This window comes from Poecilia formosa, unplaced genomic scaffold (assembly GCF_000485575.1).
Source record: "Poecilia formosa unplaced genomic scaffold, Poecilia_formosa-5.1.2 Scaffold365, whole genome shotgun sequence".
Lineage (NCBI taxonomy): Eukaryota > Metazoa > Chordata > Actinopteri > Cyprinodontiformes > Poeciliidae > Poecilia > Poecilia formosa.
In genome coordinates this window covers 128,061-142,871 of record NW_006800304.1, presented here as the reverse complement: position 1 = coordinate 142,871, position 14,811 = coordinate 128,061, and the positions used below count along the sequence as shown (strand labels likewise).

General features: G+C 45.7%; 1 protein-coding gene across 2 annotated transcripts; it reads left to right on the top strand.

Annotated features, from left to right (window-relative positions):
* Nucleotides 1-451: 451 nt before the first annotated feature.
* sdc4 (syndecan 4) lies at nt 452-12,735 on the top strand. 2 transcript variants are annotated; one of them, XM_007574937.2, is made up of 5 exons: nt 452-746; nt 9,622-9,805; nt 9,885-9,910; nt 9,983-10,175; nt 10,806-12,735. In XM_007574937.2, exons 1-5 carry the CDS (start codon nt 690-692, stop codon nt 10,955-10,957), a joined length of 612 nt encoding a protein of 203 aa, XP_007574999.1. In that variant the 5' UTR covers nt 452-689; the 3' UTR covers nt 10,958-12,735. The 2 variants fall into 2 exon arrangements, with proteins under 2 accessions (XP_007574999.1, XP_007575000.1); XM_007574938.2 differs by having other exon boundaries at nt 453-746; nt 9,625-9,805.
* Nucleotides 12,736-14,811: the final 2,076 nt, after the last annotated feature.

The window sequence follows — 14,811 nt, the reverse complement described above, 5'->3', positions numbered from 1 at the left end:
AAGAGCTTTTTATTCAAAATTTGTATCGGAAGCTGCAGTAAACCAACACATTTTCAGTCTTGATTTAAAGGAACCATTGGGTTCTGAACATTTTTTCAGGCAGTGTGTTGTCCATCTGAGGAGCAGAGAAATTAAATGATGCTTCACATTTTTGCTGGTTCCGGAAACACTGGGTTCTGAGCTGGATTAGTTCTTTTTTAACGACCCATATCGTTAAAAAAAAGTGCTTTCACAACTCAAATAAAGGTATCCTCTCGAATATGGCGGCTGCGTTGACGTATGACTGCTCTAAAAACAACCAGAATCCAGGCTCCCTTCCCTCACCAACATGGCGGAGTTTTTTGTTGTTGTTGTTGCTGAGGGGCGGAGTCAACCTGTTCGGTTACGGAAAATTTCGCAACGTCACGGATTTTGATTGGCTAAGTCATTCCATATGAAGCACGGAGGACCCGGCGCGTGAGCCCCAGTAGAGATCCAGCGGTCAGCGGAGACAGACATAGCACAAGACAAACGGTCAAAGCGACAAACACCGGAGCAGACGGAACCTTTCCTGGACTAAAGTTGGACCCAGGAGCAGTGAAGACTCACCAGTCCGAACCCGAAGCCGGTAGAAGGTGTTAAATATCGGCGCTGCGCAGTTTTATCCTCCTGTTTCTGATCCAAGCAAGCTGCGAAGTGAGAGGACAGCCATGATTTCCCCCCTGTGCCTCGTGTTGATGCTGTCCGCCTCCGTCCTCTCAGAGTCGGTGAGTCCATCCAGGCCGAACCGAACCGAGCCCACTGCTTTCTGTGCTTGGTTTAACGGGTTCAGCTGTGTCTTTGGTTGATTTGTATCTGGTTTACTGTAAAACTGCGGGTTTTCAGGCTCGGACTCCCACAGCCTGCTCCTATTATCCCAGATGGGGCCCAGATTGGGGAGGGGGTGGGGGGCGGCTCCAGAACCAGAACCAGAACTGCTCAGTTGTAACCCAGATAACTTTTCATCTAGTATCCAGCCTAATCTAACTTCATAGATGTCTGTTTTAGTATAAATGTTGAGGAGAAACTTGAACAACCCGGGGGTTAGAGCAAGTTTTCCCTCCTCCTCCAAACATTTGGGAAGAGTTAAACAGGGACTTCCTGTGTTCCCAGATCCAAAAGGTTGACTTAATCCCGAAAGAATTTGTGTGCTGCGGGTTTGGAAGAACCAGACTCCCTCCCTGGACTTTTTGGTGTCGGTTTGGGCTTTTCCATGATGTTTGCTGATCCAGCAGCTCTCCTCAGCCCAGAACCTCTCATTTCCAAACAGGTTTTCCCGTTTAAAAAAAAAAGCCAAATCAACAATTATCCAGACTCTGAGGCATTTTCTTTGGCTGCATTTTAAAACTCCAAAAACAAATTTCACAATGTTCTGCTGTCTGTCGTAAGCATGTTAATATTTCCTCAGCTCAGTCTGTAAAGATTAACAGTGTTGGTCAGATTTTGGCTCAGACGAGCCGATCCCACTGCTACTCATGTTTAAACAGGAATTATCCTTCAGCAAGAGAAAACATTGGTAAGAAAAGACTCAAATTTTCAAGATTAAACTGATGCTGGATGAGTCTAGTGTGGTAGATGATTATCCATCTCAAGGTGTCATGCTGTGGGCTTCCTCTATGGACAAATGAACACAGAAATTACTTAATCTAGTTTGGGCAGACGCACCCTGACTGGATCAGTCTGACCCAATCTAATGGACCCAGTGAATCATCCTGGTGTAGACGTTGGGCTCATGGAAGCGGAAATCCTGGGTATTTTGGACGGGAGTGAATTTATTTGATTGGTCAACTGTTGAGGCGGGTACCAGTGTCTCCAGCAACCTGTTGCAATGTGTGTAACAGGTTCTGGTTCCCTTTGGGTCGTAGTAGATCCGCCATCTCTTGGTTCTGACCAGCTGTTGGAGGTTATATTCTTGTTCCTCAGTTTAGTCATGTGACCTTGTTGTGTACAAACAGGAACAGCTGATTGGTTGGTTGGTTTCTGTGGATTTTTCCTGGTTGAGTAAATAAACCTGTGATTTTAGTTTTTTTGTGTGTTTTCACTGAGTGATAATTCTGGGTGGAGGTGGAGGAGTGGTGCTGCGGGCCACCCACAGTCCTCTCCTCCTCCCAGCTTCTCTGAACAAATGGAGGGAAACGGCAGTAATGGCAGGTTTGGCCTGATGGGTTTTCACCCTCCTCCAGTCTTCAATCATCGGAAAGCCGGCAGGAATTTCTAAGATGATCTGATCCACCTCGTTTTTACTGTCTGTGATATTCCTCACCTCTTTTTTTTTCCTTCCTTCATGCTGGAATGTGACCTCTGGTGATCTTGACAGGCCCTCTGGGGGATTTTACACACTTGGAGGGATCTCAATAGGGCCTCGGGGTCTTTTCACAGGGACGCTCCTTTCTAGCCTGGTGTGGAAACACCTACAGCTTTCCCACCGAAACATTCCCCCTCATCCTGTTTCTCCTGCTCTGTAAGCGAAGCTCCAGGCTCTTGCCTCCTCGGCCCGTCGCTCCGTCTTTCTTCCCTCTCTTCCCGGTTCTTTGAAAGGCCTTCCCTTCCCCTCCCTCTCACTCGCCGCTTTTTCATCTCCTGCTGAGGTCATCGGTTGTATGTGGCTTCGGCGTTCCTCGCTAATCGATAACAATGTTCCCTCACCTGACAAAAGAACGCGCTCTGAAAGCAAGCAGAGCCACGGGAATGATCGGAATGTGTTTGAGGATTAAGGTGGATTTCTAATCCACTGGAAACCAAACAGGAAGTTTTTGGAATCGAAGCATCCAACCTTGGTTTGTTTCGGTTTAGTCTGGAGAGATGGAGCCAAACGCATCCGGCTGTTCCAGCTTTCCGGCCTCATCAGCCTGAATGTTTTCTGCTCCTGTTGGGATACAAGTTGGAACGGGTCCTTGCTGAGCAGGATGGGGGTGGGAGACGGGAAAGCACCTGAGGATCTGAGGAAAATTATCCTGCCTTTAAATAAAGAGGTTATTGTCACACGTGAGAGTAAAGGAGAGCGAACTTCCTGTGGCTCGTTGAGGCGTGACGCTCCGGTTTGATCTCAAATTGGTTTTAATTGGCTCTATTAATGCAGATTAAAGGCTGTTAATCAGTGGAGTTAATCCAGCAACCCTCGGCTTGTTGGCTCCTTTCTGGTGGATCTTGTAGGAATGTGGCTGGTTTGGCATTTAGCCTCTCGGATCATTTGCAAGAGAATGAGGCAGGATTTTTAAAGGATGTTTTTCTTTTTTGTCTCCCTTGCATGACGGGGCGCTGTGAAAGCCGCCGCGTTGAAAGGACGAAGGCAAGGAGGGGAGCGTGATAAATAGTATGACTAGGATGTAATAATGGTTCCTGCTTTGCTGTCCGCTGGTCTATAAAATCCCTTTGGGCCCAGGAATGTTGGCACGGAGAGAGGAGCTTTTTGTCCTTCCTGGCGGCGCTGGCGGGCCGCCGAACCCGACCTTCCTCCACCCCGTCCAACCGCTGCATACTCTGGCAGCGCCGACGGGAACTATACGGGTGCATTTAGCTTTAAACCCCCCGTATCACTTTCATCCCTCTTCTTTCTTTGAAAGAACTGTAATTAAACTACTTCCATGAATCCTGCAGGAACTCCGGACAGAACCAGGAACTCTGGAGACTGGAGACATTTTCTGTGGTGGTTGGACTGGATTAAAGTTTTTAATCAAGTTAATTGTAGGGTTATTATCACAATTTAATCAAACTATATATCAACAAAAACATTATTGAATAACTGGACATATGAGCACAAACACAAAGACATTTCTTGTTTTTAATGTTATTCAGGTTATTCCACCATCAAATTAATTTTTTTAAGCAAATCCTTTTGAAATGTGGACCGTTTACGCCGACGTTGGCCTTGAGGACGTCTGTGCTGCTGAAGCATGTTTAGCATTGAGATGCCGCTTTAGCCTTGAACAGCTTCGCTGGCGAGCTAACTCCTGTTAGCACAGCAACAGACTTTTCCAGCGTCTTCATCAGATTTTCTGGAAGCAGAACTTAATCCTGGCTGAAGCATCTTCGTTGTCCAGCGCTGCTGGCGGATGTTTGTGCTTCAGGTTTACGGGCGTAGACCTGTAAACATCAGTACAGTCTACTGATGTACCCCAACTCCAGACATTTGGGTAAGATTCATCTCCCGATTCCACAGTCCTTTCCAAAGATTTGTTTCCAGTCTGATTTGGAAAAACTTTCTTTGGTTCATCAGTTAAATGAAACATTTTAAAATAAATGTTACATTCTAAGAAAAAAATTAACGCATAAAAATGTAATGAATCATCTAAATTAACACGTTTGGATGACGGCCCTCATAAAACCAACAGGCAGGTGGAAAACCTCTGACATATCGGTGTAATCCTTTTTCTAATTTTGAGCCAAAAAGCTTAAAGTTGGGATGGAAGCTCACATTTTCCCGCCATGTTTAGATTAGATTTCATCAACCCAGCTTGAGCAGAACGGCTGACATGGGATCCTACATCACTGGGAGATGTTAACATATTTTATTTATAGTAGTCTTTTATATCTTGAGCTCTCTAAAGGTTAAATGTTCTGCAGCTCCATTCTGCTGCGTTCGTCCGGGACGCTGACCATCAGCAGAACTGACCAGCAGTCGCCTTCCTCCTCTGCAGTTCATGCTGAGGTTTTGCTTCGTGAAGCAGCTGAAATCTGACCTCCTGCTCTGCAGGAACGTCATGTTTTACTCCTGCTTTTGGATTTGTTTGCCTGGAGCTCCGTTTATTTGCCTGGCTGTGGTTCTGCTTGGCGTTTTGGATGTGGAAGCAAACCAACTCAGGTTCTGCTGGTTTTCGCAGCGTTGCGTAACAGAGCCGGTTGCTGTGGAGCTCGGAGGAGTTTTCCTCGCTAAATGAGAGCAAATCAAGTTAGTTTGCGTCTCGGTGAATGTCCTCACACAGATCAGAGTGTTTGTGGCGTTTCTGACTGGATCTGCAGAACTTGGCTGGAGGTTCTCGGTCTGTTTCTGTGATCAGCCGAGTGTCGGCGCGTAATTTTCCAGAAAGTTCTGAGTTGGTCGGGACTCTGAGACTGTTTTCCTGCCGGACTCTGCAGGCTGACGTTGGTTCTCGGAGCGTCGGTTTGCTTTGGCTCCTCCAGAGCCGAGACAGGAATGTGGTGGCTGACTGAGCAGCCGAGACCTCGACTGGCGAGCCGGCCCACATCCAGGCACATTCCTCAGTCAGAACACACACACACACACACACACACACACACCGAGCTACAGTCAGCATAAAGCAGAAGCGGACCAGCCATGCCTCCAGGCCTGATATTTTCCGTTTTTGTTCCAGGCTCAGGTATCAGAATATAAACTAAACGCTGCAGATTCCTTCTGATCAGAACCAGAACCGACTGCAGCAGGCTTTGGTCCGGCCATGCGTTCATGTTCTGATTCTAAATGTTCAGTATTTTAAATCAGAGCCCATCTTCTCTGAACGCCGCTTGCAGCAGCATGACTCTAATCAGAGTTAATGCCTCTAACTGGGCCGTTCCTCGGCTTCCTGCTGGAAGTCAAAGCTCTTATTGTGTCCATCCATCAGGTCTTCTTGTCTCCTGGGACTTTTGTTTGACACTGAATGGATTTGATGCTTCCTGATGTTTCCTGACTTTCAGCGCTGCAGCTGCATCTTTCATCCAATAAAAGGTCTTCAGCATGGTTGTCTTCATCCGGTTCTGCCTGGAGGAGAAACGCCGGATGTGATGAATGGATTACTGCTCCGTCGCTCACGGCTTCAGGAACGACCCGGTATTGTCTGGTTATCGTGGCCCAACGGTCTCATCACTGGCAGGAAGTGTCCAATAAAAGCTGCGTGGATAAGATCAGCAGCTCCCTCAGGAGGATCCTCATCAGAACCCCATTAGACCCATTAAGCCCAGAACCTCCGCTTCCCATTGAGTCTGTCGCCATGAAACGGGAAGTCTGGGAGAAAACTGGATCTTCTGCTTCTTCTCAGAAATAACGGCATTGGTGCTGGAGTTACTTCTGGACCAAACGACCTGGAAGTCCAACTACTGACTGGAATCAGCTGAAAGTACCAGAAGGCGTTGTAGGAAGACCGGGCATGATGTTCTGCTCCAGACTGAAACCGCATCCTGAAAGGTCCGGTTGGGGGTCATGCGCCTCCGGTTGGGAAAGCGGCCGGATGTTTGAAAGGTGGAGCGGCTGCCTGCCGTTTCCACGGCTCCGTGTGAATGGAGCAGATGCTCCTCTACGGGTCGGCAGACGGAGGGATTGTTTTCAGTTGGACCCGGTTGGCTCACTCATTGACATGCTGGAGGCATGTCCACATCTTTGTTCCCTGTCACAGATTGGACCCGGGTCCAAACTGGGTTGTTCTGGACCGTGGGTGGCCCAGGAAGGAGGTGATGATTAGTCGTAAGCTGCTGAATGATTCGCGTTTGAAAAGTTTTCTCATAAATAAACCTGGAGCTGAAGTTTCTGCCCAGGAATAAACCGAAATATCCCATAAAACTTCTACAACAGTTGGTCTGAAATGCAGTCAAACTTCGTCTCTTGTCTGTTGTCCGGTTGGCAGCATTCCCAACCACATCCCAGCGGAAGGAAAACTCCAGCCGTTTCTTCGTTTGCTTGTTGGAAGTTTTCTGCTCCTTCCTTCGCCATGCCTGGAGATTCACGCAATGAACTCTGAGTCACATGATCAGCGAGACCAAACAAGCTCTGCAATTAAGAAGCTTTGGTTGAACAAAGAGCGGCTCTGTGTGGCAGAAACGGGCCGGATGGTGGGAGTTTATCTGGGTCGGAATGATGATGATGATGATGGTCTGGGTTGCAGGTCCGTTCAGAGTGAGAAGTAACAGATTTTAACTCTGGGTCCTTTCTCAGTTCCCCCTTCCTGTTTGTCGGATCCATCTGGATGCAAGGTTCTGGTTTGGCTCGGCTCCACAGCCGCCTGCGGGTCACATGCGGCTCATTACAGTCGGAACCGAAGGCGGACGGCCGCTGATGTTTCTGTCAGTAAACATCGTCTCTCTGCGGCACATGGTGTCGTTTATTCCCGCTTCTCCATGAAGTTTGGACCGCAGCCGGCCCGGCTTTGTGTTGCTGTTCTGGAGCGCGAACACATTTGGTTCCAATCTGCCTGTTGAGGTTGGCTGCGGTGGCGTTTCCAGGGCAACGGCGTGTTTGGTTAGCCGTCCGCAGCTTCAGTTTCATCTCCTGAGCTTTGTGTCGGCCGGGTGCAGCCCGGTATTTATAGCGCCGTCCATTAAAGTTGCTGATCTTATTGTTTACAGGCTTTGTTTGTGGTTCTGTTGGGTTTCATGTTCTGTGGATCGACTCGGCGCTGCCGTGTCTCTGAACCTCACTGGGGTTATTTTTGTCACGGACTCGGCCCGGTTCTGGTCTCCTCTTGCGTAACGGATCCCATCTTCCCGCCCTCGGTCCGACTGGGATGATCCCGCTCTGACTCGAGTTTCATAACTGCAGGGGGTTAAAGGTCAGGGGCCGCCAGGATGAGGAGCCGTCATGGTAAACATTAACATGGTGACGATTCCAGCCAGTTGAACCAGTTTAACTCTAACTGGTTGGAACGTAGCGCACTGGAACATGAAGCTTCAGTTTGATCTGCAGGACTAAAAGCAACATGAGTTCAGACCAACTTCCTGAGCCGAGTTGATCTGTGGTTCATTACTGAACATGAAGCAACACCGGATGAAACATTAAAGATCTTCAGTTTTAACGAGTTACTGATTAACAGCCAGATGAACGTCTGAGCCGGTCTGCAGGGCAGAACCAGAGAATCTTCCCTCGATGCAGAAAACCGTTTTATTTGGGTCTAAAGTGCATTTTAAAAACCAGCAGGTAGATTGTCCAGAACAGATCTGTCAAACGTTTAAATGTTTTCACTGAACTGATGAATCGACTGGACCCACAGTTACCCAAATGAAAACGACAGGAAACAGAACGGCTGTCAACGTCTTCATCCCCTTCAAAATAAGAGCATGAATATAAAACTGTTCTGTTCATTATTCAACTGGAAGTTTACAAAACAGCCAAGTAAATGATGCTTTATTATTTGTGGTAAAAACTGAAATTGCCAAATGTTTTCAAAGTCGGTAAAAATGCTGAGCTAAAATTGGCTGTTATTATTTGTGACTGAGTTGAACTAACTTTGTAAAGTTCCTCCAGACATTCGTTGTGAATTGGTGCTTTATGAATGGACTGAATTTTCTTTCCATTTTTCCTGGAGCCAAATCCAGTAGTAATCTCCAACAGCTCCAAGCTCCTCCAGGAGCCGGAACAAGCGAACCTTTGTTCTTTACTTGGTTCTGCTGGTTTTAGTTCTGGTTGCAGAGTCGGAATAAATATTTACTCACAAACCCAAAATGTTCCCAGTTAAATCCGGCTGAAATATGCCAGCCGTAAAGGTTTGTCATTTTAAAAAGAAACAGTTTTCAGGGCTTTAAACCTGCTGGAAGCCGCAGAGTGAAGAGAAGCAGGCCTGAGGGGTCGCCACGGAAACCTGTGACTCAGTCCTGGTTTAATCAGCCCGGCTCCGAGGAATGGGATTCCTGCAACGTAACTCGGCAGGCATGTTGCAGCCCGACTCGGATGAGGAAACACAGAGCCACGAGTCATCGCTTTGCGTCTGAGGCAGAACCGCCTGCAGGGCCGGAAACGGGTCTCTGAGCCGAACTTCCAGAAAACATTCCCTGTCAGGGTGAAAGTATCATGAGAGGGAAATGGCTGCTCCGGCTCCAGAGCCGAGTTCATCGACACGTCGCTGCAGAACTCACATGGAAGCGATTACCAGAACCATGACGTCGGCGCTGCTGGCCCGGCCCGTCAGGATGTGGTGTTTGTGGTCGACTTTTATTCCGAGAAATTCCCGTTTCTATATATAAGAGCTGAAAAAGCTCAATGTTTTATTCCTGTTTCAGTTAAATCTGCTCTCTGGTTCAGTTCCCTTAACTGGACTGAACTGACGTACTAAACCACAGCAGTCAGGAATGATCCGTTCAGCGGACTCGTTTGGTTCTGTTGACGCCAGAGCCGGTCGGATTGGAGTCAGAACCAGGAAGAGGTGAAAGCAGGAGTCGTTTTGTCCTAAGAAGCTCTGCAGCTGTGAGGAATGAGTCTCTGAGGAAAACGTCTGGAACAAGGAATCCTGTTGAAGTTTGGCTGCAAGTTATCACTGCATGTTTTCCCGTTTTCCAACTGAGAATTCCCAGTCCACAGATTTAAAAACCACTGAGAGGATTCTCCTCCGGCTGATGAAAAATATTCAGAATGAAGTTTTTCTTCTCTGCTTCCTTCCTCTGGGAGCTGAACAGTTTCCTGCTTTTAGCAGCTGGTTGGGAATTTCTGTTTCACACACACACACACACACACACACAGCTTCATCCTTAAGCTGATTAACTGTGTGTGTTAATCAGGCTGATGGAGGTGTGTGTCTGCAGTCGGTGGGATCCTGAAATGTGATTAAAGTGCCGTTGGGTCTGGTTTGGTTCGGTCCGGTTCTCAGTGATGATTCCTGGTTCTGGATGTTTAAAGATTCCCGGGAATTCTGGCTCTGTAGCTTTGGGAATGAAATCCTTCCTGAACCGCCCGTTGTGTCCCAGCAGGTCAGGGAGACGGAGACATGGATGCCCATGAGCACCACGCAGACGGTTGCCATGTCGACGGACGGCGGCGACCTGGAGGCATCGGGAGACTCTTCGAACGGCTCCGACTTTGGTTTCACAGACGATGAAGACGACGATTATTACGACGAAGAGTACGATATGTCCGGATCCGGAGAAGGAGGTCGGTTCTGGTTTTTAAAAACAAAACGTTCTTTAACTTCTGCTTGGATCTAAAATACTTTTATTTTCGTTCTCTTTAGAAACCGAGTCCAGACCTTCAGCTAAGGTGAGAACGGTTCTGAATGCAGGTTCTGTGAGGTTCTGGAACGAGTTCTGACCCGGTTGTTTTCCCCTGCAGCCCGACTTCGATAACAGGATCCCTGACCTGCCGAACCCGGTGGGACCAAAAGACGAGATCAACGTGGTGAAGAACACAAACGAGATTCCTCTGCTGGGCAGCGAACCCAAAGCCAAGGAGGAGAACCCGTCCAACGTCCTGATGTCCCAGGCCACAGGGGACAGCATCTTCAACAAGACGGAGGTCCTGGCAGGTCGGTACCGGCGCCGCGGCTCAGTTTTACACATTCTTACTGTGAAAATGTTAGTTTAGCTTCTCCTAGATTAATTTTTCCAGATAAATTCTTATTTTAACTTGTAAAATTTAAAAGTCTGTGTTGCCGTTTGGTCATCAGCTGTTTATACTCGGGCTCTTATTTTGAAGGCTGTTTTACGCATCAGTCCTGATTCCCGCTTCACACTGCGACTGTTTTATTCCCCAATAATTTTATTTAAAACAGACATAATGGAGCAAAATATTTTATAACATTTGAATAATTTTAAATTAAATTGGTTTTACCGTGTGAAGCGGTGGTGTCCAAACTTTTCCCTGTTTTTTTTAGTTTTTGTCAACAAAAAACAAATCTGTCAATCATTTAAGATCCAGATCATAAAGTGATTAAAACTGTTGCAATTTAAAGGAAAAACCAGGAATTTCATGTTTTAGGTCTCGTTAGTCGTTTTGTTTTATTGGCCAAGTTTTTACGGTTCTTGACTCAAAATCATTTGGAGGGCAGCAGATGGCCCACGGACCACAGTTTGGACACCGCTGATTTACAGTCTACTTCAGGGAGTTGTGTATTTGATTAAATGAAATAAAAAGTGTTTTTGTTTGTCTGCTGCAGCTGTGATCGCCGGCTGCGCCGTCTGCCTCATGTTCGCCGTGCTCCTCATCCTCCTCCTCATCTACCGCATGAAGAAGAAGGACGAAGGCAGCTACGACCTGGGGAAGAAGCCCATCTACAAGAAGGCCCCCACCACAGAGATCTACGCGTAGGCCCCGCCCCCAGCCCCGCCTCCTTCCTCCCTGACCTCACATACACACAAACACACACACCTCAGCCGTAAAAACCCGACCGGCGGCCCTGCAGTGCCTCATCTTCATCACCTCGTGTTTCTTCAGCGGCGTGGCGCCGCCTCGACTGATTGACTGACTCCGCCTCCTGATGCGTACGAATCTCACTGACCAATCAGAGGCCGAGTTTCCTGGCAGGTTGGAGCGTTTCCGCTACGGTACGCCGTGTTTTCCGGATCAAGCTGAGAGGAAAAAAACAACAGAATGAACTTTTCCTGCTAAACACTAACAGATGTTATTTATTCACTCGTCTTCCTCGGTCTGCAGTTTCTGTCTCCGTTTTCTTTTTTTTGATGGAAAAGTTTTTCAGACTGCTTTTATTTTGAAAAGGCCTGTAGCCGTTAGCTTTGCTGTTAGAGATCACAATCATGTTAATATTTTTAATTTATCTGCTGGAGTCCCAGAGGCAGGCCTGTCTTTGTTTCTGCTCTCTTCTGTAACAGATTTTTAATTAAAACGAGCTTCCGATTCCTCGGGTCCGTTTCCCTTCCTGCCCGACGATCCGGCGCGAACGGCCCGGGAAAACACAGAGCGCCTCCGCTGCTGGGAAGGAGCGAGAATCCTCAGGATGTTTGGGAATGATCACCGCCGTGCCTCCAGTTTGGGACAAACGTTTAGCAGAAATGAATTTTCTGAGGAGTTTCCAGGGTTGCATCCCGACTCTCGTGAATCGAATCCCCCTTTCATTCACAAAAGGTGAAAATCCTCCGTTTTCTCCACATCCTGGAGGTTCTGGAAAACCTTTCCGTCTCGTTTTGGTTCTGTTGTTTTTTTTTCGTCAGGGCTTTCCTCGATAAGCTACACCGACCGTTTCTCCAGTCAGCCTGAGACTCCACGAGCAAACCTGAAGCCGAAATATTAATAATTTCTGTAATGAAGCTCGTGTTTCTCTGGCGGAGGCGGCCGGACCCAGACTGATCCGACCTGTAAATAGTCCTTCAGTAAAACGTATCTGACGGTTGGTACCGCTTCCTGGCAGCAGAAATATCTACCAAATATTTAAATGCCAAATAGTTTGTGTTTCCCACGGTAACGCTCATGTGATCGACTGTAAATGTAAAGTTTTTATACTAACTCTCCTCGTCCTCCTCGTTTGTTTTCCTGCTTTAGATCAACTTCCCTTTTTGTATTAATTTAACTGTCAAATAATTTTATTGCCTTCCTTCAGGTTTGGGTGTCTGGCCCTTTAAGCTGTTGTACATGTGATTCTCAAAGTTTTATACACACTAGTTTGATTTTCAGAGACCTAGTTTTGAAACGATTTATTTTGTAAGAATTTCTTTTATCTTTTAGACATTTTTTTGCTTTCATATTTATGTTTTTTGCTGTTTTTATGTGTAGAAGGAGAAATCATGTGGTTCATCTCCATATTCAGGGGATGTTGTGCGATGAGCCGCGTCGACGGCAGCAGACCTGGGCCTGACCTTTTTCGTTTTTTGTTACTGGGGCGAGTCCAAGAGGTTCTGTAGGACCGAGCCGACCTGGACGCCTGGCGGCGCCGGGGGCGGAGCTCTGAGATTAGGAGTTGGGAAAAATAAAAATGTCCGTCGTTCCCAGGTCTGGGCGGTCGGCGTGGAGAGAAAGTTCTGCTGCTTAATGTCAAACACCAGTGGAGCGAAGAAGCCAATGAATCATTGGTTTCTACATGCAGGTTCTGATTTATTATTGGAAATAAAGCTATTTTTATGCACATCAACAGATGAAACCCGTCTCTGTCTTCTGTCATCATGACCTCCAGATGCGCCGCTTCAGATTTCTAGACTAAATATGATGCAGCTAAACTAAAAACAAAAGTCCAGCCTTGGACTTTTTCCATGAATTATTTAAATACCTGCTGATTAAAGAATCAACTTTTTGTTTCTTTACAGAACGATGGAAGAAGGAAAACTTCCCAGAATCCTGCTGACATTCCCAGCAGATTTCTCTCGAGGCATTTTACCAAAAATTCAGTTCATAAATTTATTCCAAATGATCGTAACACGATCGGTTCATTGTTGAAATGAAAGTCAACAGAATGATACCAAAATTATTCTTTTAGATCTTTTTATTTCTCTGCATTAATTTCCACAGAAAAAAATGTATATTTTCTTTTTTGGGCAAAAGTTTTGTTTCTCTTTACTTTAAAACCCCAAAAACTTAAAATTGTATTTCCTTTAGAAAAGTATTGCATTTCCTCTGGTAGATATTTATCATAAAATGTTTTTTTCAGTGTTTTTTTTAGTGGCTCTAAATTTTTATTTGGCTGGACTGATTATTAATCAGTGCATCAAGTTCAGTTTATTAAAATTAAACTCATGACACTAAAAGTACCAGAAGTATCGATTTAATCCTTTTTCTTTAAGTTGGAAACTATTAACATTTTTCACAGAAGAAAATGTATCTATTCAAAAGTTTATTTTTATTTTGTTTAAACCCTGAAAACTGAATGAAGATGGTATTTCATATAATCAGGTATCGAATAGATATTTATGTAAAGATATTAAGTTTTTTCCAAATGGTTTTAAACCAACTGGACTGAGAAATGTTTGGACAGTAAAGATTGCAGAGGTCTGAACGAGATGCTGTTGACTGTAAAAGGGAAGAATCAATGTGCTGCAATGGCCTAGTCAAAGTCTTTTTAGAGAACTGTGCATAAACCTAAATGAAGAAGCAGCATTGGAAAATCATCCTGTAGGATCTGAAGCTGAAAAAGCAGAAACTTTTCTGTTCTCCGTGTCTGGACGTTCCGAGCGGAGCCGGTCCAGTATGTACTCAGGTGGACGGGATGAAAGCGCTGAGCTCCTCCTCCACCTGAACAAACAACTTTTCCCTCTCAGCCTCAGTCTGTGTGTGTGTGTGTGTATCTGGGTGTGAGTAAAAATGATGCAGCAGTGTGTTTGAGCTGGACCGTTCCCAGGAACGGCGCATTCATCCAGGTTTCGCCTGCGGTGCCGTTTTCCCGGCAGCCGGCAGGCAGCAACATGTTCTGGTTCTGCATGAATGTCAACAACAACAAGCCTGAGTCACAGATGATGGTTTGTTCAGCTTTCAGAGAAACCTCCAGGAGCACGACGGGATTTTTTTCCATGTTCTGCGCTTTTCTTCCAGCCATTCCCGCTTCGTTTCAGGCTGGAACAGATTTCACTTCTCGCTGATTGGGTTTTGGTTTCTACGTTTCATGATCCACCGAAAAATACCTTTCATCACATCAGCTGCTGCTGCAGGCAGAGGGGCGTTTGAAGCAGTTTGTCTTAGTTGTGATTGGTTTCATTGCGGAAACGTTTAACTGCTGGAGATTAGAGAATAAATTCCGGAACAGTTTGTCGTTGAAACAGAAACATTTTCTCTAAACATGTTGATTTGAGAAAGTTTTTACTAAAAACAAGTTTTATATCTTGTTTGAATAAGAAACAGTCTTTTTTTATTATTGAGTTTTGGATATCATTTAGACAAACTTTTTCATTTTAACGAGTTTTATTTCATAAAACTAGAAAGTTTCTCTTTATAACAAAATTTCCCGTTAAAATAAGTAATAAAACCTGCTAAAATGAACAAGTTTATATCGGTTTAACACGAAACTTTCTCCTTTTAATGGGTTTTGCTTTAGGACAAACTTTCTGGTGAAATCTCATTAAAACGTGAACGTTTCTCATTACCACAAAGGTTCTCGTTAAAATGAGATAAAACTTGTCCAAATGCAAAGGTTTATATCTTTGTTTAGTGAGAAACTTTCTGGTTTTAAGCAGTGGCGCAACTGCACATTATTCAGGTGGATGCGAAAACAATCAACCTCACGT